General features: G+C 33.8%; 4 protein-coding genes and 1 long non-coding RNA gene across 10 annotated transcripts; 3 read left to right on the top strand and 2 right to left on the bottom strand.

Annotated features, from left to right (window-relative positions):
• On the bottom strand, window positions 1,698–3,273 carry LOC104780105. Of its 3 annotated transcripts, XR_766647.1 has the most exons (3): window positions 2,623–3,273; window positions 2,181–2,197; window positions 1,698–2,090 (listed from the first exon to the last, which is right to left on the bottom strand). It is a non-coding gene; the product is annotated as an uncharacterized LOC104780105 (long non-coding RNA). The 3 variants fall into 3 exon arrangements; XR_002037676.1 differs by having other exon boundaries at window positions 1,698–2,485; XR_002037677.1 differs by having other exon boundaries at window positions 1,698–2,197.
• LOC104780104 (chorismate mutase 1, chloroplastic) lies at window positions 6,407–10,164 on the top strand. 3 transcript variants are annotated; one of them, XM_019244573.1, is made up of 7 exons: window positions 6,407–6,838; window positions 7,076–7,128; window positions 8,192–8,364; window positions 8,454–8,540; window positions 8,690–8,833; window positions 8,917–9,009; window positions 9,124–9,453. In XM_019244573.1, the coding sequence occupies exons 1-7, from the start codon at window positions 6,621–6,623 to the stop codon at window positions 9,379–9,381; spliced, it is 1,026 nt and encodes a 341-aa protein (XP_019100118.1). In that variant the 5' UTR covers window positions 6,407–6,620; the 3' UTR covers window positions 9,382–9,453. The 3 variants fall into 3 exon arrangements, with proteins under 3 accessions (XP_019100118.1, XP_010502871.1, XP_010502870.1); XM_010504569.2 differs by lacking the exons at window positions 6,407–6,838; window positions 7,076–7,128; window positions 9,124–9,453 and adding exons at window positions 7,471–7,901; window positions 9,463–9,526; window positions 9,641–10,164 and having other exon boundaries at window positions 8,139–8,364; window positions 8,917–8,945; XM_010504568.2 differs by lacking the exons at window positions 6,407–6,838; window positions 7,076–7,128 and adding an exon at window positions 7,472–7,901 and having other exon boundaries at window positions 8,139–8,364.
• On the top strand, window positions 10,694–14,552 carry LOC104780102. Of its 2 annotated transcripts, none has more exons than XM_010504567.2 (7): window positions 10,694–10,986; window positions 11,098–11,192; window positions 13,201–13,321; window positions 13,430–13,548; window positions 13,644–13,830; window positions 13,928–14,071; window positions 14,166–14,552. In XM_010504567.2, the coding sequence occupies exons 1-7, from the start codon at window positions 10,756–10,758 to the stop codon at window positions 14,454–14,456; spliced, it is 1,188 nt and encodes a 395-aa protein (XP_010502869.1). In that variant the 5' UTR covers window positions 10,694–10,755; the 3' UTR covers window positions 14,457–14,552. The 2 variants fall into 2 exon arrangements, with proteins under 2 accessions (XP_010502869.1, XP_010502868.1); XM_010504566.2 differs by lacking the exons at window positions 10,694–10,986; window positions 11,098–11,192 and adding exons at window positions 11,977–12,268; window positions 12,380–12,474.
• LOC104780101 lies at window positions 15,532–19,073 on the bottom strand. Its single transcript, XM_010504564.2, has 9 exons — window positions 18,931–19,073; window positions 17,923–18,096; window positions 17,729–17,812; window positions 17,059–17,632; window positions 16,815–16,977; window positions 16,549–16,677; window positions 16,260–16,454; window positions 16,053–16,175; window positions 15,532–15,943 (listed from the first exon to the last, which is right to left on the bottom strand). Exons 2-9 carry the CDS (start codon window positions 18,071–18,073, stop codon window positions 15,818–15,820), a joined length of 1,545 nt encoding a protein of 514 aa, XP_010502866.1. The 5' UTR covers window positions 18,074–18,096; window positions 18,931–19,073; the 3' UTR covers window positions 15,532–15,817.
• On the top strand, window positions 20,457–22,205 carry LOC104780100 (transmembrane protein 230). Its single transcript, XM_010504563.2, has 3 exons — window positions 20,457–20,570; window positions 20,824–21,112; window positions 21,898–22,205. The coding sequence occupies exons 2-3, from the start codon at window positions 20,827–20,829 to the stop codon at window positions 21,975–21,977; spliced, it is 366 nt and encodes a 121-aa protein (XP_010502865.1). The 5' UTR covers window positions 20,457–20,570; window positions 20,824–20,826; the 3' UTR covers window positions 21,978–22,205.

Here is a 22,205-nt window from a genome sequence, read left to right as displayed (position 1 = left end):
ATCATCAGATTCAGTGATAGTAGTCACAATGTCGATCAAGACGATGGGAGAAGCACAACTGGTCACGTGTTCTTCTTCGGTGACACACCGATCACTTGGTGTTCACAAAATCAGGACACAGTGGCAGAAACAGAAGAAGATAAGCAGGCGATATGGCTCCAGGAACCTTTAAGTGAAATCACAGGCTGGAAGTGCAAGCAGATCATGTTGTATGTTGACAACAAGGCAGCAATTGCACTCTCGAGGAACCCTGTTTTTCACGGCAGGTGTAAACACATTCACAAACGATTTCATTTTATCCGTGAATGTGTGGAAAGGGAGCTCATTTATGTTGATCACATTCCTGGAGCTGATCAAAAGGCGGATGCATTGACTAAGGCATTGGCGAGAGTTCAGTTTATGGAAATGAGAAGCTTGCTTGGAGTTCATGACTTTGCAAAGGATGATTCAAAGCTTAAGGGGGTAATTGTTGGATAAGCTTTGAATCTTAGAGTCTAAGTTATCTTTACAAAGGAGAGATAAGGCTAAGAGAGAGACTCAAGATAAGTTCAAAATAGAATTAGGAGTTATCTAGTTCTAAGTTTTAATAGGAAAAGGAATAAGAAAGCCTCTATATATATCAAGTGTTGAGTTGTGACATTGATATGAGAAAAGAGAGAGCTTAAGAAGTGTTTAGTTTTGAGAGAGAGATTTTTCTAAACATAAATAAAGAGAGTTATTCTTTATAATTTGAGTTCTTCTTTTCTTTTACTACCTATGGATTCAATCTTTCTCATCCATGAATTATCATCATTATATGATTATATCCGGTCCTATCTCAATATTTTAGACCCTAAGTAAACTGAAATTTTTTTTACCTCTTTCACAATATTTTTTTATATGGGTTTCATAATAACTGAACAAAAGTACAATTCTACAATTTTCCCAATTCAAATCTTCAAACTGAGATCCAACAACAATAGTTGGAACCTAGAGCATTATCTAATGAATTTGTTGTCACATGTTCTATTCTAAAGAGTATGAGAATAAATAATCTCAAATTGAGCTTTAATGGTGTTACACAACATAAAGAGAAAAAAACCACAAATTGAGTTTTTTTTTTTTCTTTTTATATTTATTAAATTTTAAACAAATATAATTAGGGGGTGTTATTGGATTATAATTTATAAAGAATTTTGAAGGGTTCAACAAAATCATAATAAGTGACTAAGTGAAATATTTTCAAGGATTGCTAGATCATATGCTATAGTTTTGTTAATTAGTTTTCTAAAATCTTGGAAAGTGCTCCAAACAATCTCTATATTTTTGTAATACTTTCCATGACTTTATTTTTTGAAGAATGTGTATAAAATCATGAACCAATAGCATAATAATTGAATTCATTAACAATTCTAGATTCTTTTATTTTAATTGAATAACACGAAACTTTTATTAACTTTATAAAAATCCGAATCCAATATCTCAAATTTGTTTTAGATTTTAAATGACTTTTACAAATCACAAACTAATAACAATAAACTTTAACAAAATTAAAATCTAGATCTAATAACAACAGATTCTACATAACATTTAAAATCTTTAAAACTCTATTCAAATCCCAAATCAATAACCTCCAATGTTTTTTCTAAAGTGTAAAACTGAAATATTTTTATTTATTTGTGCACTTATGAATACTTTATACTTTATGTATTATAAAAGATGGAAAATTTAATTGTTATATTTTGTTAGAAATGTCAAATGTTCGTATAGTTTTTTTCCAAATAAAAAATAGTTGATTTTTTTTTAAGGGAATTTTCCCCATTTTCAATCCTTAGGGCATCCACAATGGGGGTTATATTTTTGGAGCTCTTATAATTTTTAATTACTATATTATGTACTTTTAGTAGAATAAGAACTTTAGGATTCCTAATTAAAATTTTCCCCTCCAATGGTGGGTTATAATTTTGAGTCTCTTGATTTGAGTTTAGTTGGAAACTACTCCTAGCAATGAACAATTCACTGCAGCCGTCTGCTCATCATTCTGATTTCTTCAGTTTGGATAACTCCAACAATGCATCTTCTAGGGGTTGATTGATCACCTATTTTTTAGCCTGCATTGGATAAAAATTCACCAAGTCCATTTAGATTTCAAAGAACAACAACACACACACATGAGATTCTGGTAGCTCTAAAGGCCTTACCTTCAGCGATGGAATATCTGCAGATAACAACACAACATTAGAATGAATGATTTAGTAGAGCTTGTTATAACTCGCCATCAGAGATATCATATGTTTTCAGAGGTCTACAAATCGCTAAGTTTGAAAGCAACACAATAATAATAATAAAAAAAAAAACACAGAGAATGAGATGCACTGATGCAGAGATAATTATATCCTGAACCAAAGTAGAACTACTACTTATCCGAAATCTCATGTCTCCGTGAATAATAATAGATTACTTTTAAACATAACTAATATGCAAAACGAGACAAGCCAAACAGCAGCTGCAGATGAAAACATGCAAACTTTGTAAATTCAATAACACACTAAAGAAGACTTGACTTTACAATCATATCATATAGAATAGCAACAAACAAAGAGAGTTAAAAAAAATAACAGAGAGGTATAACAACCAATATACCTAGAACTGCATCAGAGCCTGTGTAGGCTGCAGGAGAGCTTCAACTAAGCAGAACAAGGAGCAAGAGGTGTGAAAGTCTCTACCAATTTGTTAAGCCTTGTCTGCAACAGAGCTAAGCAAAACAAGACTTACCAATATATCAAGCCAAGCCTGCAACAAAATAAAACCAGTACACCCTAACAAAGAATGAACAAAAACATATCAAAACTTTTGTAACAAGCCAACGATTTCCAACTGAGCAGCTAAATCAGAACAACAATCATTAGCAAAACAATGAAGCTTGCACAATTTTTTGAGACAATAAGAAAGCTACACAGAAAATTGTTCTAATCAAACCCAACAAATAGGTTCATTTTTGTACAGGAACAACATAGATCCCAGCTCCACGGTTCATGTGTTCCTCATACTGACCAGGATTCAATCCGGGAACAAGACCCGATTCCAGTTCAATCTCCTTGGATTCCAGTCTTCTCCGATTCTATCTCCAACGATTTCAACTGATTAAATCTCCTCCGATTGAGAGATTTGCGAGAGAGAGAGGAAGAGAAAGAACACAATGCCAAAAAATAATAATTGCTCAATAAAACTCTTTATCCAATCATGTGTCGACACGTCACACTCTCTAATCCAAAATCGAGTATACTTAATAAGAGGAGCTCTTTTTTTTCCTTTCTAATTTATTTTTTTCCTACTTTTTCTTAAAACCTCCCCCTTAAAACTTCCCTTGGAGATGACCTTAGGAAGTTTGTCTGTTTTTTTTTTTGACATTCATCCATAGTTAATAATATTACTATACTTTTAAATTATATCACAAGTCACAAATCATAACAAACATTATTGTGTCACTTTATTGTAAATTTTTGTTTATATGCTTTTAAAAAATATTTTGATGTATAATTTGTTATTAAGTAATTGACACAAAACAGATCATAGTATCATATATAATTTACTTAAATAGAAATTTATATGACAAATTTTATATATGATAATTTTCTCCGGAACATAACATCAACAGTCTAATAATACCTAGTTGAAATATTGTAAAAGAACTAAAATAGAATAATGTTTTGAATGAGTTGACAAGTAATAAAAAAAAATATATTATAACCTTTTATACAATATAACTGTGCTATTTTAAGGTATTTTCATCAAATCATATATATAAAAGTAAGGTTTCACTCTCTCCTTATTGGTTGATTTTCATTTAATACTTTCTATTTTTTTATTTTTTTATTTGCTTTCTAATTGTTTAATTGCTTTAAATAATATTTAAGACTCAATTAACACAATACATTTAATTCATACATTAAAATAAAATTATAACTGAAAATAAAATAAATGATGTATTAATCATATTCCACCACTCAATTTTATTCAAACACAATAAATAATATTTGTAACTCCAATAATTCTAAATGTAACTTCCATCAATTCTTATCATATAAATAAGCATTGCCTCATTCTCTCATATTGGCATTTTTTACTTTCTCATTTTCACATTCTCTCATTCTCTTCCACTTCTTGCATTCTCTTCCACAATATCTCAAATAATTTTTTTTTTTAATGTTTTCAATTTCTTATTTTTGTTGTAAGAGTTACAAAAAACCTAATGAAATATCATTGTAAAATTTTTATGCTAAATTTTAATTTTAGAGACTACATGATATATATATATATATATATATATATATTTTACATTGTTTTATCTTTAAAGATTCATCTCCATTATCTAATTTGGATTATCATCTTATAAGTAATTATTCTCTCCTCCTTTCTCACCAATATCAAATGTTGTTATATCTAATATGTGTTGTAAGAGCTTGATTCTATATTTTAATTTAGAAAGTATTATATATAATTAACATTGTTTTCAATTTTTATTTTATTTATATAAAAATAAAATATTTCTTTTATATTTCTTGCCTTTCTAATCTATTCATATTTATTTTTAAAATTTCCATAGCTAAATTTAAATTCACATTTGTTGGTTTTAACAAAGAATCAAGTTTATTTGAGAATCTGTTTTAAAAGGTTTATCTTCCTTATTTATTTTAGATTAGCATCTTATAAGTCATTATTTTTCATACTCTTACAATATTTACCACACAATAAGGTCATGAAGTTGAAAAGATTCATCTCTAATTCTCTATTATGTACTCTGGCTATCTCAAATATTCATGTATCATTTATAATAATTTAGAATGATCAATATAATTATCCATTTATAAAGTCTATTTTATTTTGTAAAGTCTATTTTGTTTTGTGATCCTCTAGATAAATATATATATATATATATATAAGTAAGGTTTCACTCTCTCCTTATTGGTTGATTTTCATTTAATACTTTCTATTTTTTTTATTTGCTTTCTTACTATAAATTAAATTGATGAGTGAAAAACAAAAAAAAAACAAAAGGATTGAAGTTATTCTTGGGGTTTTAAAAATCTTTAGATTGAAGTTCATATAATTTTAAAAAAAAACTAATTTAGTTTGTCATTTCAAAAGCAATATTTTCAATTTGGAATATTATGTGTGAGTGTTGAGTTTATATCAACAAAACAATCAAAAAGTGTAAGTTTAAATTTTGATTGAGCCACTTGGTATTCCCTTTCTTTTAAGTCAAAAATAAATTAAAATATTTATTTATAATTAACCCACTTTTAAAGGCATTTAACTCCATTTAACTCTAAATTTAACTCAAATGTAACTCCTACCCAATAATTTTACATTCATTCCTCCAACTAATATATTTATCTTTCAAGAAAAAATGTTTTTAGTAAAATTTTAATATATATTTTTTAATTATTTTTNAAACAAAAAAAAAACAAAAGGATTGAAGTTATTCTTGGGGTTTTAAAAATCTTTAGATTGAAGTTCATATAATTTTAAAAAAAAACTAATTTAGTTTGTCATTTCAAAAGTAATATTTTCAATTTGGAATATTATGTGTGAGTGTTGAGTTTATATCAACAAAACAATCAAAAAGTGTAAGTTTAAATTTTGATTGAGCCACTTGGTATTCCCTTTCTTTTAAGTCAAAAATAAATTAAAATATTTATTTATAATTAACCCACTTTTAAAGGCATTTAACTCCATTTAACTCTAAATTTAACTCAAATGTAACTCCTACCCAATAATTTTACATTCATTCCTCCAACTAATATATTTATCTTTCAAGAAAAAATGTTTTTAGTAAAATTTTAATATATATTTTTTAATTATTTTTATTGCTTTAAACTTTGAAATGAGGAATATTCTATATACAATAATTTTATACGTAGTTACTAAAGTTTATGATAATTTTATTTGATTCAATATTACTATACTATACAGTCTTATGTTTACAATATCATTAAGAAAAAATCTTTAAATTAATGTTTAACCTCTATAAAACATGACCATAAACATAGATTCTCTCATATTAAGAAAATGTTTAAATTTCTATATTGTTATTTATATTAATATAGCTAATCAATTTGTAATAAATTTTTTGTAGTATTGGTTAATTTTTGATTTATAGAAAATTTTATATATTTTAAATTTTGTATAATAAATAACCATACCAAAAAATGTTGACAGGAGTGTTTTTTTGAGAAATTACTATAAAGTTTTTTGAGATGCATACATTAGTGTAATTTTTTTGAGATTATACATTAATAAAACAATATTTTAGTTTAAGAAAATTTAAAAATATAATCAAAACTATTATACATACGCAATTGCTCGGACTAAATTACCTAGTATTGATAGAAATTAATGAGAAACACATAAAAAAAGGTAAAACAGAACAGAACACATTCGTGGGCGAAAGACGTGCACGCAGACACAACCCTACCTCTTCTATCTCTCTCTCACCAACTCTGTCTCCTCACCCACTGCACCTACCCCCAAACACTACCTTAAACCATCTCTAATCTCTTCCTCTCTCTCTCTGCAAATGACTCGCTCTCTCTTCCTCTAATTCTCTGTTTTCTCCGTCGACTCTGTAATTCACATCAATGGAGGCATCATTGTTGATGATGAGATCGTCTTGTTGCTCCTCTGCGATTGGTGGGTTCCTCGACCATCGACGTGAATTATCAACCTCAACATCCATTTCCACTCTTCGTCCTCTTCCCTCATCTAAATCTTCCTTCTCTGTTCGTTGCGCTCTTCCTCAGCCATCAAAGCCACGCTCTGGAACCAGTTCTGTTCACGCCGTTATGACACTTGCTGGGTATGTATATGTATACAAAACCAAAGGAAGTTTCAATTTTTAGATTCCTATTGAGAAATTGAGATAACCCTTTGTGATTTTGTCGCTTAAATTAGATACCCTTTTGTTATTTTTCATCCTCAATTCTCGAATTCTCAACTTTTAGATTACCATTGTAATTTTGTGGCTTAAATTAGAAACCTTTTTGTTCTTTTTGTGTGAATTTAAAGCAAAGTTTGGTTTTTGTTGTTTGTATAGATCGTTGACAGGGAAGAAACGAGTGGATGAAAGTGAGAGTTTGACTCTTGAAGGTATCNTTATTTATATTAATATAGCTAATCAATTTGTAATAAATTTTTTGTAGTATTGGTTAATTTTTGATTTATAGAAAATTTTATATATTTTAAATTTTGTATAATAAATAACCATACCAAAAAATGTTGACAGGAGTGTTTTTTTGAGAAATTACTATAAAGTTTTTTGAGATGCATACATTAGTGTAATTTTTTTGAGATTATACATTAATAAAACAATATTTTAGTTTAAGAAAATTTAAAAATATAATCAAAACTATTATACATACGCAATTGCTCGGACTAAATTACCTAGTATTGATAGAAATTAATGAGAAACACATAAAAAAAGGTAAAACAGAACAGAACACATTCGTGGGCGAAAGACGTGCACGCAGACACAACCCTACCTCTTCTATCTCTCTCTCACCAACTCTGTCTCCTCACCCACTGCACCTACCCCCAAACACTACCTTAAACCATCTCTAATCTCTTCCTCTCTCTCTCTGCAAATGACTCGCTCTCTCTTCCTCTAATTCTCTGTTTTCTCCGTCGACTCTGTAATTCACATCAATGGAGGCATCATTGTTGATGATGAGATCGTCTTGTTGCTCCTCTGCGATTGGTGGGTTCCTCGACCATCGACGTGAATTATCAACCTCAACATCCATTTCCACTCTTCGTCCTCTTCCCTCATCTAAATCTTCCTTCTCTGTTCGTTGCGCTCTTCCTCAGCCATCAAAGCCACGCTCTGGAACCAGTTCTGTTCACGCCGTTATGACACTTGCTGGGTATGTATATGTATACAAAACCAAAGGAAGTTTCAATTTTTAGATTCCTATTGAGAAATTGAGATAACCCTTTGTGATTTTGTCGCTTAAATTAGATACCCTTTTGTTATTTTTCATCCTCAATTCTCGAATTCTCAACTTTTAGATTACCATTGTAATTTTGTGGCTTAAATTAGAAACCTTTTTGTTCTTTTTGTGTGAATTTAAAGCAAAGTTTGGTTTTTGTTGTTTGTATAGATCGTTGACAGGGAAGAAACGAGTGGATGAAAGTGAGAGTTTGACTCTTGAAGGTATCAGGAACTCTTTGATCCGTCAAGAGGACAGCATTATATTTGGGCTTTTGGAGAGAGCCAAGTACTGTTACAATGCAGATACTTATGATCCTACTGCTTTTGACATGCATGGTTTCGATGGTTCTTTGGTTGAGTACATGGTCAAAGGCACTGAGAAGCTTCATGCTAAGGTAAGAAGAACACATTATGGAACCTCATATATGGATTCTTACATACCCTCAAGATTGAAACTTGATTTTGTTTTTGAATCTTGATTTAGGTTGGTAGGTTCAAGAGTCCTGATGAACATCCTTTCTTCCCGGACGATCTACCAGAGCCTATGTTACCTCCTCTGCAGTACCCAAAGGTACTTTCAATTCACTTTGATCACATGAAAAATAAAGAAAGTTAAAAGAGTCTTATAGTACTTTTGTGTCTTGTTTGAACTGTGTTTTCAACTTTGGTACAACTGTGGTACTTAGTGCGATGGCTTTGTTTCTCTTTCTTATCAAGTAGGTGTTGCATTTTGCTGCTGATTCGATCAACATAAACAAGAAGATATGGAACATGTACTTCAGAGACCTTGTTCCAAGACTAGTGAAGCAAGGCAATGATGGTAATTACGGATCAACAGCTGTCTGTGATGCAATCTGCCTTCAGGTTCGTGTTTTTCTTTCGATTGGTACCAGAAACAAGGTTTGATCTTCTTAAAGTATTCATGTGGTTTTTGCTGTCCATTGCAGTGTCTCTCAAAGAGGATCCATTACGGTAAATTTGTTGCAGAGGCCAAATTCCAAGCCTCACCCGAGGCATACGAGTCTGCGATCAAAGCACAAGTATTTATATCCACTTGTCTATAGTTTTCATATTCACACATAACCAAAAGTTTATGAATTTATTGTTGTTGTCTCTATATACATTACTTACCTTGAAGTTACAACGCATTGCAGGATAGGGATGCGCTGATGGATATGCTAACATTCCCGACTGTGGAAGATTCGATAAAGAAGAGAGTTGAGATGAAAACACGAACATACGGGCAAGAAGTGAAAGTGGGGATGGAGGAGAAAGAAGAAGAAGAAGAAGAGGGTAATGAATCTCACGTTTACAAAATCAGTCCGATCTTGGTCGGGGACTTGTATGGAGATTGGATCATGCCCTTGACAAAAGAGGTTCAAATTGAGTACTTGCTCAGAAGACTTGACTGAGACCAAAAAAATAAAAGAAAACACAATATGGCTTTGGCCATTGGTAGTAATGTAGAAAAGGGTTTTTGAAAATGTTNGTAAATTTGTTGCAGAGGCCAAATTCCAAGCCTCACCCGAGGCATACGAGTCTGCGATCAAAGCACAAGTATTTATATCCACTTGTCTATAGTTTTCATATTCACACATAACCAAAAGTTTATGAATTTATTGTTGTTGTCTCTATATACATTACTTACCTTGAAGTTACAACGCATTGCAGGATAGGGATGCGCTGATGGATATGCTAACATTCCCGACTGTGGAAGATTCGATAAAGAAGAGAGTTGAGATGAAAACACGAACATACGGGCAAGAAGTGAAAGTGGGGATGGAGGAGAAAGAAGAAGAAGAAGAAGAGGGTAATGAATCTCACGTTTACAAAATCAGTCCGATCTTGGTCGGGGACTTGTATGGAGATTGGATCATGCCCTTGACAAAAGAGGTTCAAATTGAGTACTTGCTCAGAAGACTTGACTGAGACCAAAAAAATAAAAGAAAACACAATATGGCTTTGGCCATTGGTAGTAATGTAGAAAAGGGTTTTTGAAAATGTTTTTTTTGGTTTTTTTAACTTCACAAATCTCTCAACATTATTAGTTTATTACACTATTGAAAATGTTTTACTTAAACGTCGTCAAAACGATGTCCGTCTCTGTATATACGGAATCAAATATATTGAGCTAATAGCTCATACTTGTGTAAGGTGATTACTATTTTTGTGTGTTAATTGGATGTTGAAGTGTATTTGGTTTAATCCTATAACGGCTAGCAAACCCTCATTGGGTGTCCTGCATCACGCCTCTTACGATTTACGAAAAGGGATTAGCTTTGTTACTTTGTAGTTAAGAAAGTTTCATGTGGTCTCTGTTTGACGTAACAGAACTACACGCTGTCTTTTGGTGATGATACTAGGAAGGTGACGACAAACGGCATGGAGTGTAACTGTGGAAACGTTTCTTGATAAAGATGAAGGCGATTAAAATTGTAGTTTTGGTTTGAGTTTTAAACGCGTAATTAGGTTGGGTATACCGTATACAAACAGTATTGGGTTGCAACAATTATCATCTATTTAATTATTAGGTTGGATTTAATTATTAGGTTTTAAATAAATGAAGGAAATATATTATTACCAGTTCTACTACTGATGATGTCATTTGTTGCCGAGACAACAAATTCACAAAAATGAATCACTGACTCAGAGGTCCTCGGTTTAAATTTGGTTCGGTTCGGTTATATTACCAACTCTACTATTGTAATTGTAGTTCCGTCATTTTGTTGATAAGATAAAAATTCACAAAACCGAATCAAGTCACTCAGAGTCAGAGAGGTCCTCCAATGGCTACAGCTTCCTTCACTTGCTCACTTCCTTTTGCTCCACTAACAAAATCCCTCAGACCCACTCGTTCCCCACCAATTCTCCGCTCAGCCTATGGAACGAGAACCGTACTAATCACGTCCATGGCGGTTCAAGAAGATGACAAGAGAACCAACGAAGGAGCAATGAGCATTGACAATTTACGCGGTTTTGTCGATCTCAATGTCGGAAAATGGACTGGCTCCTTTCATGTACATAACCCACAAAACACCCTAATGCGTTTGATTCTAATTTTTTGAACTTTTGGTTAGATTTATGTTACAAGCTCTCGTCTTTTTTTTTTTTTGATTTTGATTTTGCAGCAATTTGATGGGAATGGGACTTTGTTGCATAAGATTGATACGCGTCTTTCAGCTAGTTCTTATGGAGAAGATGAGCTCCTTAGCCTTAACCAATCGTATGATTGATTACTCTTTTGCTTCCTTCTTACTTATCTGAGTTTGATGGAAATTAAGTGTTTTTGGAACATGAAAGGTCTGTAATTTGAGATTCCATTATCATTGGAATCGATTTGGAGGGGAATTTTTAACGTAGAAACTATATAAAGTCCTGAACTTTTTATGGTCTGAGTAGTTATTTTATGAATTTGGAGCAATTCTGATTGATTTGTAGTTTTATGCTTTGATGGTAAATNTTGGATGTTGAAGTGTATTTGGTTTAATCCTATAACGGCTAGCAAACCCTCATTGGGTGTCCTGCATCACGCCTCTTACGATTTACGAAAAGGGATTAGCTTTGTTACTTTGTAGTTAAGAAAGTTTCATGTGGTCTCTGTTTGACGTAACAGAACTACACGCTGTCTTTTGGTGATGATACTAGGAAGGTGACGACAAACGGCATGGAGTGTAACTGTGGAAACGTTTCTTGATAAAGATGAAGGCGATTAAAATTGTAGTTTTGGTTTGAGTTTTAAACGCGTAATTAGGTTGGGTATACCGTATACAAACAGTATTGGGTTGCAACAATTATCATCTATTTAATTATTAGGTTGGATTTAATTATTAGGTTTTAAATAAATGAAGGAAATATATTATTACCAGTTCTACTACTGATGATGTCATTTGTTGCCGAGACAACAAATTCACAAAAATGAATCACTGACTCAGAGGTCCTCGGTTTAAATTTGGTTCGGTTCGGTTATATTACCAACTCTACTATTGTAATTGTAGTTCCGTCATTTTGTTGATAAGATAAAAATTCACAAAACCGAATCAAGTCACTCAGAGTCAGAGAGGTCCTCCAATGGCTACAGCTTCCTTCACTTGCTCACTTCCTTTTGCTCCACTAACAAAATCCCTCAGACCCACTCGTTCCCCACCAATTCTCCGCTCAGCCTATGGAACGAGAACCGTACTAATCACGTCCATGGCGGTTCAAGAAGATGACAAGAGAACCAACGAAGGAGCAATGAGCATTGACAATTTACGCGGTTTTGTCGATCTCAATGTCGGAAAATGGACTGGCTCCTTTCATGTACATAACCCACAAAACACCCTAATGCGTTTGATTCTAATTTTTTGAACTTTTGGTTAGATTTATGTTACAAGCTCTCGTCTTTTTTTTTTTTTGATTTTGATTTTGCAGCAATTTGATGGGAATGGGACTTTGTTGCATAAGATTGATACGCGTCTTTCAGCTAGTTCTTATGGAGAAGATGAGCTCCTTAGCCTTAACCAATCGTATGATTGATTACTCTTTTGCTTCCTTCTTACTTATCTGAGTTTGATGGAAATTAAGTGTTTTTGGAACATGAAAGGTCTGTAATTTGAGATTCCATTATCATTGGAATCGATTTGGAGGGGAATTTTTAACGTAGAAACTATATAAAGTCCTGAACTTTTTATGGTCTGAGTAGTTATTTTATGAATTTGGAGCAATTCTGATTGATTTGTAGTTTTATGCTTTGATGGTAAATAAGTTGTTTTGATGGATTTATATGAAAGGTTTGTAATTTTAAGGATTCAATCATCTTTGGACTCAATAGAATGGAAGAACGGGTCTGAAATTTTAATGATATCTTAGGAATTGTATATGTCTCTCACAAAGTTAATACATGTATGATATATGTTTGATGTTACATGGTGTTATTCTATGAATTTGGATCAATTCTGAAGTTTTTTCTTGTATACTTTTTATCTGAGGTTTTTAGAGTTAAGCAATAGTTTTGCTAATCTGCATTGTGTTTGTACCATAGAAAGTTTCTGAATTTTAAATGGTGTCTAAGAAATTGTATGTTCACACAAAGTTTATCCATATATGTTGATGTTCTATGGTATTATGGTATTATTTCTCTGAATTTGGAGCAACACTGAAGTTTTTTTTCTTGTATATTATAGTATCCTAGAGACAATGGTTTTCGCTCTGCACAATCACTTCCTAACTTGTCTTGTGTTTGTATTGTTTAGGTTATATATAAAGCAGCCTACATCAGCTACTTCAGTTTCCGAAGAGGATGAGGAGGAAGCGGAATGGGTAGAATACAAAATTAAAGAAACCAATATGTTTACCGTGGACAAATATCAGCAGGTGAGCAATTCTGTGATCTCTCAATCAAGATACTTAGTATCAGTATGTGGTTTTTCTCTCTCTTTAGAATTTGAGGCTATCTTGATATCCATCATCAGTAGTCTGCAGATTGGATTTTTCCACAAGGAGAGAGCGTTTTCACTGAGGTATCAAACCGCTGGAATGTTGGATACAACGTTAAGGCAAGGCGTTCTCGGGGAAGATGACACTGGAGAAGAATCACCAAGGTCAGTTTCTCATGCCTATTGGTTCTGTAATTCTATGGAAACATTTTATGCTCTATGAAGCATGAGTGTAGACTGTAATAACACATTGTTTTCAGAAATCTTAAACTTCCATCTCGGCGTCCTGCTTTAGTATGTGAGAACTGCTTGTATTCTACAAAGATGGATAGAAGGGCTAGAGCATTTCACATCATGGATCCCAAAGGTGTTCTTGAAATGCTTATTGTTTTCCTTGAGGAAAGAGGGCTAAATAATCTCACTCATCCAGTCCTCGATAACTCTCAGGTAAATTTGTTGACAGATTTGTTTTGGATTCCAGCACATAAAGCACCAACAGTGTCCTTGCATTGCATGATTAATATATGTTTTCCTTTTGTTGCAGGAGGATGCAGATAGGATTACCCCATTTCTTGGTGCTTGGAAAGGTCGTTCAGTAACAAAACGAAGTGGTGTCTATGGAGCAACACTATCTGAAGCCGATACTGTTGCTGTTCTTGAAATGAATGACAATGGTCATGTGGTCCAGGTATACAATATTGTTCTACACTCCCACATAGCCTTTCATCAGGGTTTTGTTTATATGAGATGTCTGACATTTATAAGCTTTTGATGTCAATCAGGATATCACGTCGACATCAGATGCTAAAAAAGTGACAACTAACGTACACTGGGAGGGTGAACTGACTAAAAACGTGGTTACATTCGCGGAAGGATACCAAATGACTCTGTTACCAGGAGGTTTGTACATGGGATGTCCTTGTGACGTAGCAAAAAGTGTTGCTGAGTTAAAGTCTTTTCACTTAGAATTCTGCTGGCTTGAATCCCCGACCTCAAGACAGAGACTAGTCCGCACATATGACCATGAGGGTTTGGCTGTCTCATCAACTTATTTTTCCGAGACGAAAATGTGAGAGCCAGACGTATGATATCATTCATGTTACTGTACTATTCTATATCTATGTAACTTTGCAAATATACTTTTTTTCAGCTCACATCATTTCACTTTTGTTGACAAATTGATTTTTGCTAAGACATCTAAACTAAAACTTAGGACAGGCTAACTAATCCAACTTCAACAAAAGTTTCAATTATTCTGGCTAGTCCACAATCCACATTCCAACCAAACTTGATTTGTCTCTACAACTTTATGGTAACATGCTCGACTCAAGGGTTTCATCTTCCTTTTGTTTTATGTAAGAACATCCAACAGCTCTGCAAGACCACAAGGTCCACAACTGACCAAGAACAACAACAAAACACAAAAACATAACTCGAAAATACATGAATTTGTTGTCCGATTATTCTGATCCCTTATTGTCTACGGAACTATGAGCTTAAATAGTTTCTTACTACAAAATCCTCGAAATAAAATAAAAAGAGACCAAATCGTAGATCCAGACAACAATCTGAGAACTTGTTTCCAATTAAATTTGGACTATCTATGATTTAATCTAACTAATCATAAACTTCGAAAGACTAATAATAACATGAACAGAAGTAAACAAATCTACAAGATCCAAAAACACAAAAATGTAGGGCAGAAACAACTCTAGCTTTGACAGCCTAAGGCTTAAAGGAAACAGCAAAGCAAGAGGAAGGCCCCCTAAGATTGAGTTGATATGCGCCTACGCACCCAAAACAGGGTGCGCCACAAAATAAATCCCTTCTCGTGGTATACCACGCCACCCCTCACTAAAGAGGGAAGCGCTCGGCCTCAGGCACTACTTCTATTTTCTTCTCTTCTAGGGTTCTTACTCTTTTTATATACAAATCATCTTCTTGAGTTTGCCCTCTTCTTTTTTTTTTTTTGTTTTTACATTTTGATCCCTTTATTTATTTCTACTTTCAAGTTTGACCCACATACAATGTAAATCAACAAAACTAACAATATATTGTAGAGGTGATTGGTATGCAAATTTAAAATATATGCCAATTTAAAAAACAATTGCTGTAAAGAATTTTATATCAAACTGAAAATATGGGCACAACAGAAATTTCAGCACATTTCATAAAATAACACAACCATAAGTTGAGGTAACAGAGTGAAAAGTTACAACAAAGGGCAAACTCAAGAAGATGACTTCATGAGTTTTGCATTATGACTGACCGTTATAATAAAAGTATATATATTTAGATAGATAGATGTACATAATATATAAAATATACAACATTTTTGATGAACAATGTCCGAGATGGAAAATTTTTTGGTTTGCTTTTTGTCTTCCACATTGGTTTATTCATCATCCAAAGGATGAAGACAGATATGAGGTTTTTACACTTGAGTTTCCCCATCCTCCGGGATTAAAAACATAGGGATCTGACCATGGTCAACGAAGTCAATCTTGCTCAGCCTCATACAGCATAACACTTGTTCCGGCAGCTCCTCTGGCTTTTGAGCCTGTTTCATGTTTCCAATTTGTATGAATCAAAGTTTAAATCTTTTATCTACTCACACTTCTTCGAGAACAAAAGATTCTGGTTTGTATAGTAATTGTTTATCAAGTTACCTGGATGGTTAACCCGAGATCAAGAGTTCCGTTTTTCAATCGATCTCTGAATGCTTCAAGTCCTTTCCTCGATATGTAGCTGAATCGATGAACATCCAGATCAATCTCAAAGTAGTTTGGACCCTGCGGAGAGGTCAAAGCAATGGTTAATGAGGTACCATAGACAACTTCTTTTCTGTGTTTAAGAGCTAGTGATGTTGCTAGAACCTTAAAGAAGTTGTGCTGAGGACGAGAGAGGACGGGTTTTTCATTGTAAGCCTGAACAAGCTTCTTTTCAGTCGAGCTTAGAGCTAGATCTTCAGGGTTAACTAGTCCAGCAACTATCTTAAGCCTTTCACGGAAAGCAACATTGCTGTCTTTAGCAAACCCTTTTACCTTCTCCATCTCATCATTGACAAGTTTCTGTTTTCAAACACCAAAAACAAAAAGAACCTGGTAAGCATTCAGATCAATCATGGGATGTGAGAAATGTAAAAGGAATGGCTTTTAAAGCTACCTTGATGCTCTCCTGATATTGTTGAGATGTTTCTTTTTCGTAATTATCTTGTAATTTAAAGTAGAGTACAATGCTCATGCCTTCTCCATCACTGTCTCCAAGGAACATTGCAGCAGGATATGTTGGTAACTGCCAGTGAGTCACAAAGGCCAGGATCATTTACACATATATGGATATATCAAACGCTATCTATACACTTCATATGAAGTTCACACAAGAAAAAAACTAGCGACAAAGTAAAGATGTTGATGTCGGGTGGTTGTTACCTGAATGTTGACAATGAGAAGAGCAGGGAGCTTTGCCTCGGATTTGATGTTTGGAAGCTCGATGTGTTGAGCGATATGATCAATCTTCCTTGGACAGACAAACAAGTCAACACCAATAGGAGTGTACGGACACTGATTTGGAGCGGGGGATTTCTTCTTGTCTCTGCAAGCATCATTCTTCAATAGTTACAGACAAAGCAGTTTCTAGTAAAAGATACATGAAACAGTGTGTTGAAAGGTGTACTTGAAATAGGTTTCTCCACGGAGTTTAAAAGTTGAAGGCGGTATCTCGCACCAACTTCCGCTGGACTGCTTCTCCTTGGCTGAGGAAGGAACAGTGAATCCTGCTTTCGGACGGTACAACAACTTACGATGCTCAGTAACCTCCTCACCATCGCATGATCTCCTCTTGAATGAAAGCCGATAAACAGCGGATTTTCGTTTCTGAGATGTGGGCGAGTTTAGAGTCTTGTCATTAAAACTAACTGTCGGCATCAATCTGCTCAGGCTGGTTCTCAGGGTTTTCTCTTGAGAGTTCCGTTTCTGTTCCTTCAAGCCTTTAAAGCTTGCATGATCCATTAAATTTTTCTTCTTGTTGTTTCCAGTGAGAACAGAGAGACCACTAGGATCCTTGTACATCCCTTTGCTCACAAACTTCTCGGCCTTACTCCCATCTATCTTCAAGTAAGTCTCATGGTATTCTTCGTACTTTCCCTTCCCATCCACAATGCACGACGAAGATTCGAATTGAACTACCTGACCATTTGGGATACTACCCGTTGCACCACCCACAGATGGTGGTGCTGATGGTGCGCTTTCTGCAGGGAGAGATGGTAAAAAACATTCAGATCCATATGACATTTCCCAAAACTGTTCCTCCATGAATACTGAAAACAATGTAGATTGATATTTACCTTCAGGTAGGCTGATGAAGTCCTCATCCTCATCCGAATCAAGAACACTGACAGAGTCAAACCATGCATCATCTTGCGAGAGAGCTGCAACATAACATATTCTACATGTAAAAATCTATGACAGTAGAATATGATTATCCCTAAATTATGATCCACCAGTGGACGATTAAGTTAGCCGGGAGAGAAATACTCACCAAAAGAAACTCGGCTCCCAACGTCACTGGGCCTTCTTACATTTGCATGAGGAACAATATCAGACACTTTAGAAAAGTGTTTTGAAGATCTGCGACGACCTTTCCTCCGAGGCCTAATGGCTCTCGAATGGGTTGACACACATCCACCCATTTTTCTATAATTTTATTTAGTTCCTGTTCAAAGAAATATGAAATGAATGAAAAAGAAGAAAACTCAACTAAAAGACCAATACCTTTTAACAAATCTGCAACATACAGAAACTAGTTGTTTCTTTCTGTCTTATTACTAACATTGGGACCAAGTCAGTGCCATGAATCTTGTTTTTTTCTTTTAGTACAGGTATATCCAGTGTTGAAGAATCAACAACCAAGTCAAAACAAAGATCTTTCAAAACTATAAAATAATGTAGCCAGCTCAAAAAGTGTTACAAGACAAAAAAATGACTTAGTGGGGCACAAGAAACATGTAACAACAACACATCAATATTAAACTATACTAAACTGAAAAATCTCATATGAGCCAAAGTGATTGCTGCAAACCAAACATTGTATATGCCCCTCCTACACAAAGCTTTTAGATATGTTCATGGCAATACACTAATTGGTAAAATTCAATCACTTTCAGCTTCATAAACATAAATAAAATATGAGTTGAAAACGTCAACATCAATCAAGAAAAAAAAAGCGTTGAATTTTGAAGATTGCAGAGACAGGAAATAGAACTATCAAATAAATAAAAAACCAAACTATATTCAAATAACAATCAGGACAACACTAACAAAACAACATATAACGCATGCATTACATTCCATTACATCGCTTAGAAAGAAAGAAAAAGACTTAAACTTTACGAATCTGTCAAGATCATAGATCGATCCGTTGATGAATCAGAACAGATCCGAACGAGATGGTAACAAAAAGGATCATGAATGATCAACAACAATGTAGAGAATCTAAACACGAATCTTTAGCCTATAAAGAGATCAAAATCGATGAATCTAATTGTACCTGAAACGAGGAAGCATGATAAAGGGCAATTCCCTTTTTTGTTTTTCTGATTTTTTTTGTTGTTGTCTGAGAGAGAGAGAGAGAGAGAGAGAGAGAGAGAAAAGGGAAGAATCTTCCCGAGAAACCAAAAAGGGAGAGACGAAGAACCCAGGAAGAAGATAAAAAAGCGATATTTTAGATTTACCCGAAAATATCGGATCCGGGTCACAGACACCAATAACACCACCAACAAAATAAAAATAAAAAAGAAAAATTAATTGACTAATTACTAACTTAGTAAAGAACTAAATATGATAGTTTCCTAATTACAGCTTATAAGCAGATGCCAGATGATAGTAAATTAGTAATGACTAATGAGAGTCTCCACAATAAATAGTTGAGATATCTGGGAATAATTTTTTGGTATATTTCGGTTTGGGGTTTTTGGTTTCTTCATACATAAGGAAAATTTGGAGCTTTTCCTTTCAATTAATAGTAAAGATTGTTTTTAGTATATTTAAATGTACCTTTTTCTTTATATAAAACAATCTATTTTGACCAAAAAAAAAAAACAATCTATTTTGACTTAACTATAAGAGATATATTTTTAATAGGCGCTTAAGCTTAATTAACTAGAACATTGATGTTTACTCAAAGGTCAAATCATAAGTTAGGATGACAATATCAAACTAAACTTGAAATAAGCAAAAATGAAAATGCCAAAGAATAAATAGACAAATATATCAAGTATGATAAAACATGAAGACGATTATGCAATGGAGTAGGATGGTAACTTATCGAGTCAAGAAATAATAAGCACACACATCTCCACTAACAAATACTAATCACATATAATGGATGAAACAAAACAAAATAAAGCAGAATACATAGAAAAATGTAAAAATTCTTCACTGGTTTGCTTGAAAACTGAAAGATCTTCTCCATTCAATGTGTTTTGATTCAGATGATGTCTTTAAGGACTGAAGGAAAAAACATAAAACATAACTTAAAAAATTTACAAATTGTAACACAATATTCATAAGAACATTGACAAGAAAAATTCACTAGCTAAAGAAAAAAAGAGTAATCTTGGGAAAAATTTGTTGAATCCCGTCGATCTAAACTGGACGATTCAAAACGTAAATTCTATAGCAACCAAACCTATCGAAAGAAACTTCAAAGACATTCATTGAAACTGATTTATCACGGACTACAATTCATAATAAATGTCGGCAATTTGAGTTAAGAGTCCACAAAATTTGAGTTCAATTGAAATTTAGCTCATGCTTAATTTGAATAGTTTTACATAAAAAAAAATTTATACCACTCATTACGAAAATTGGTTCGAATTGGGAATGATGAACGTCGATTAGTCGGATTCTGGTACTACCCTACCTTGATGAAAACTGTTTTCCTCTTTGGTTGGGAAGATTGAGGTTCCAAAAATAAATATAGGGTACAAATATAATTTAATAAAAACATCAGGGTTTAATGCATAAATTAACAAACAACTTGTTTTTGTTGTATACTCACAAAACGCGTCGTTACGATAGAGACGAAGGAGAAAAGTGAAGAAGAACATATCTGCAAACTCTTTCGTCAAAGTAGATCTGAGTCCTTAGTTCAATCTTTATCTTCCCGGCGAAGTACCCAATACTCCGGTGAGTTTCACGGCACGCCGTATCTCTCCTTCATAGTTGTATCAATCTTACCATCGATTAATTTTGGAATCAGTTTGAGTGATCTTAGTTAGGCTTTTGTTTTGATTAGGCTTATTAGATTCAGATGTGAGCTTATGGTGTTTTATGATTCATATGTGCGGAATTGAGTTTTCAAGGATTTTGTTCTGTGTTCTATGGAGTTTCTTAAAATGGTTAATGATGATGATCTGTGGTTGTGTGATATGATTTTTAGTAAATGGCGTCGAGGCGAAATGTAAGGTATGCTGAGCTTCCAGGAGATGAAGATGATGAAGATTATGGAAATGGTGTTGGTAGAAGGAGAGATTTCGATCCTCGTTTCGATTATACACCGAAAGCTTTTGATAGAGTGCCGTGGAAATCTATAGCATTAGCTGTGTTTCTTCTCTTCCTTGGTTGTTTGCTTCTTCTTTTGTCGTTTTTCATCTTCACTGGTCACATGGAAGGAGATAGTTCTCAAGGTTATGCTCTTCTTGTTCTTGGGATCCTTACTTTCCTCCCTGGTAAGAAGATTTTACAAATTCAAGTTTCGCTTATTGAGTTCCTTGTGTTGCTTGATACTTGATCCATGATGTTTGGTTGGAAAGCCCCTTGTGGAATTTGATGTTTATATGTGGAGACTAAGTGAGTTGGGATCAACTAGAGACAAAAGATTCTGTTCTTTGTTTGCTGCTTTTTTAGCTAGTTCTGAGTGCATGATGTTTGAGTCAAAACCCCCTTGTGTAGTTTGTTCTTTGATGTGAAAACTGAGTGAGTTGGATCAAGTGGATAGACTCTGCTAATCCATGATGTTTGATTTGAAAGCCTTGTTGAATGTGTTGTCTGATGTGGAGATTGGTTGTTTCAGGATCAACTAGAGACACAGATTGTGTTCTTTGTTTGTTGAAATTATGTTCTCTTTTTAGCCAGTTATGCTTCAGAGTTCCTCCCTGGTGTGTTCTGAGTGCATGATGTTTGAGTCGAAACCCCTTGTGTAATTTGTTGTTTGATGTGAAAACTGGGTGAGTTGGATCAAGTGGATAGACTCTGCTTGTGTTCTTCGTCTGTTGAAACTATCTTCTCTTCTTTGGTTGATGATTAATGCGTGATGGTTGATTTTGAAAGCCTTGTGGAATCTGTTGTTTGATGTGGAGATTGATTTTGTTAAGATCAACTAGAGAGACACAGATTGTGTTCTTTGTTTGTTGTAATCATCCGTCTCTTAAGTTTGTTCTCTTTACCCATGTGTGCTGTGAGTAAACCAGTGATTTTCCATGGCCTTGACACATTTCAAAAATTGTCGCTACAGGTTTCTACGAGACCAGGATTGCGTACTATTCATGGAGAGGAGCTGAAGGGTATCGCTTCGCTGCCATTCCCTCTTACTGAACTCAAGTAACTGGAGAAGTAAAGAATATTGTGCATAGAAATGTTTTAGAGAATTGTAATCCAAAAAGTATTAGACTTGACTCTTCAGCTGTTTCATGAATCTACTCAGTAGGATCTCCTCTAGTTGAGTTCTGACAGATAAAAAAAGCTTGCATTATAGAGAGATTCATAGATTGTTATGTTTTGTTGAGTCTCATTTGTTATCAAAAGATGTGTCGTTTAAGACAA

This window comes from Camelina sativa, chromosome 4, assembly GCF_000633955.1.
Source record: "Camelina sativa cultivar DH55 chromosome 4, Cs, whole genome shotgun sequence".
In the NCBI taxonomy this organism is placed as follows: Eukaryota; Viridiplantae; Streptophyta; class Magnoliopsida; order Brassicales; family Brassicaceae; genus Camelina; species Camelina sativa.
Note: the sequence above shows the minus strand (reverse complement) of the source record. Positions and strands in the feature narration are given on the sequence as shown.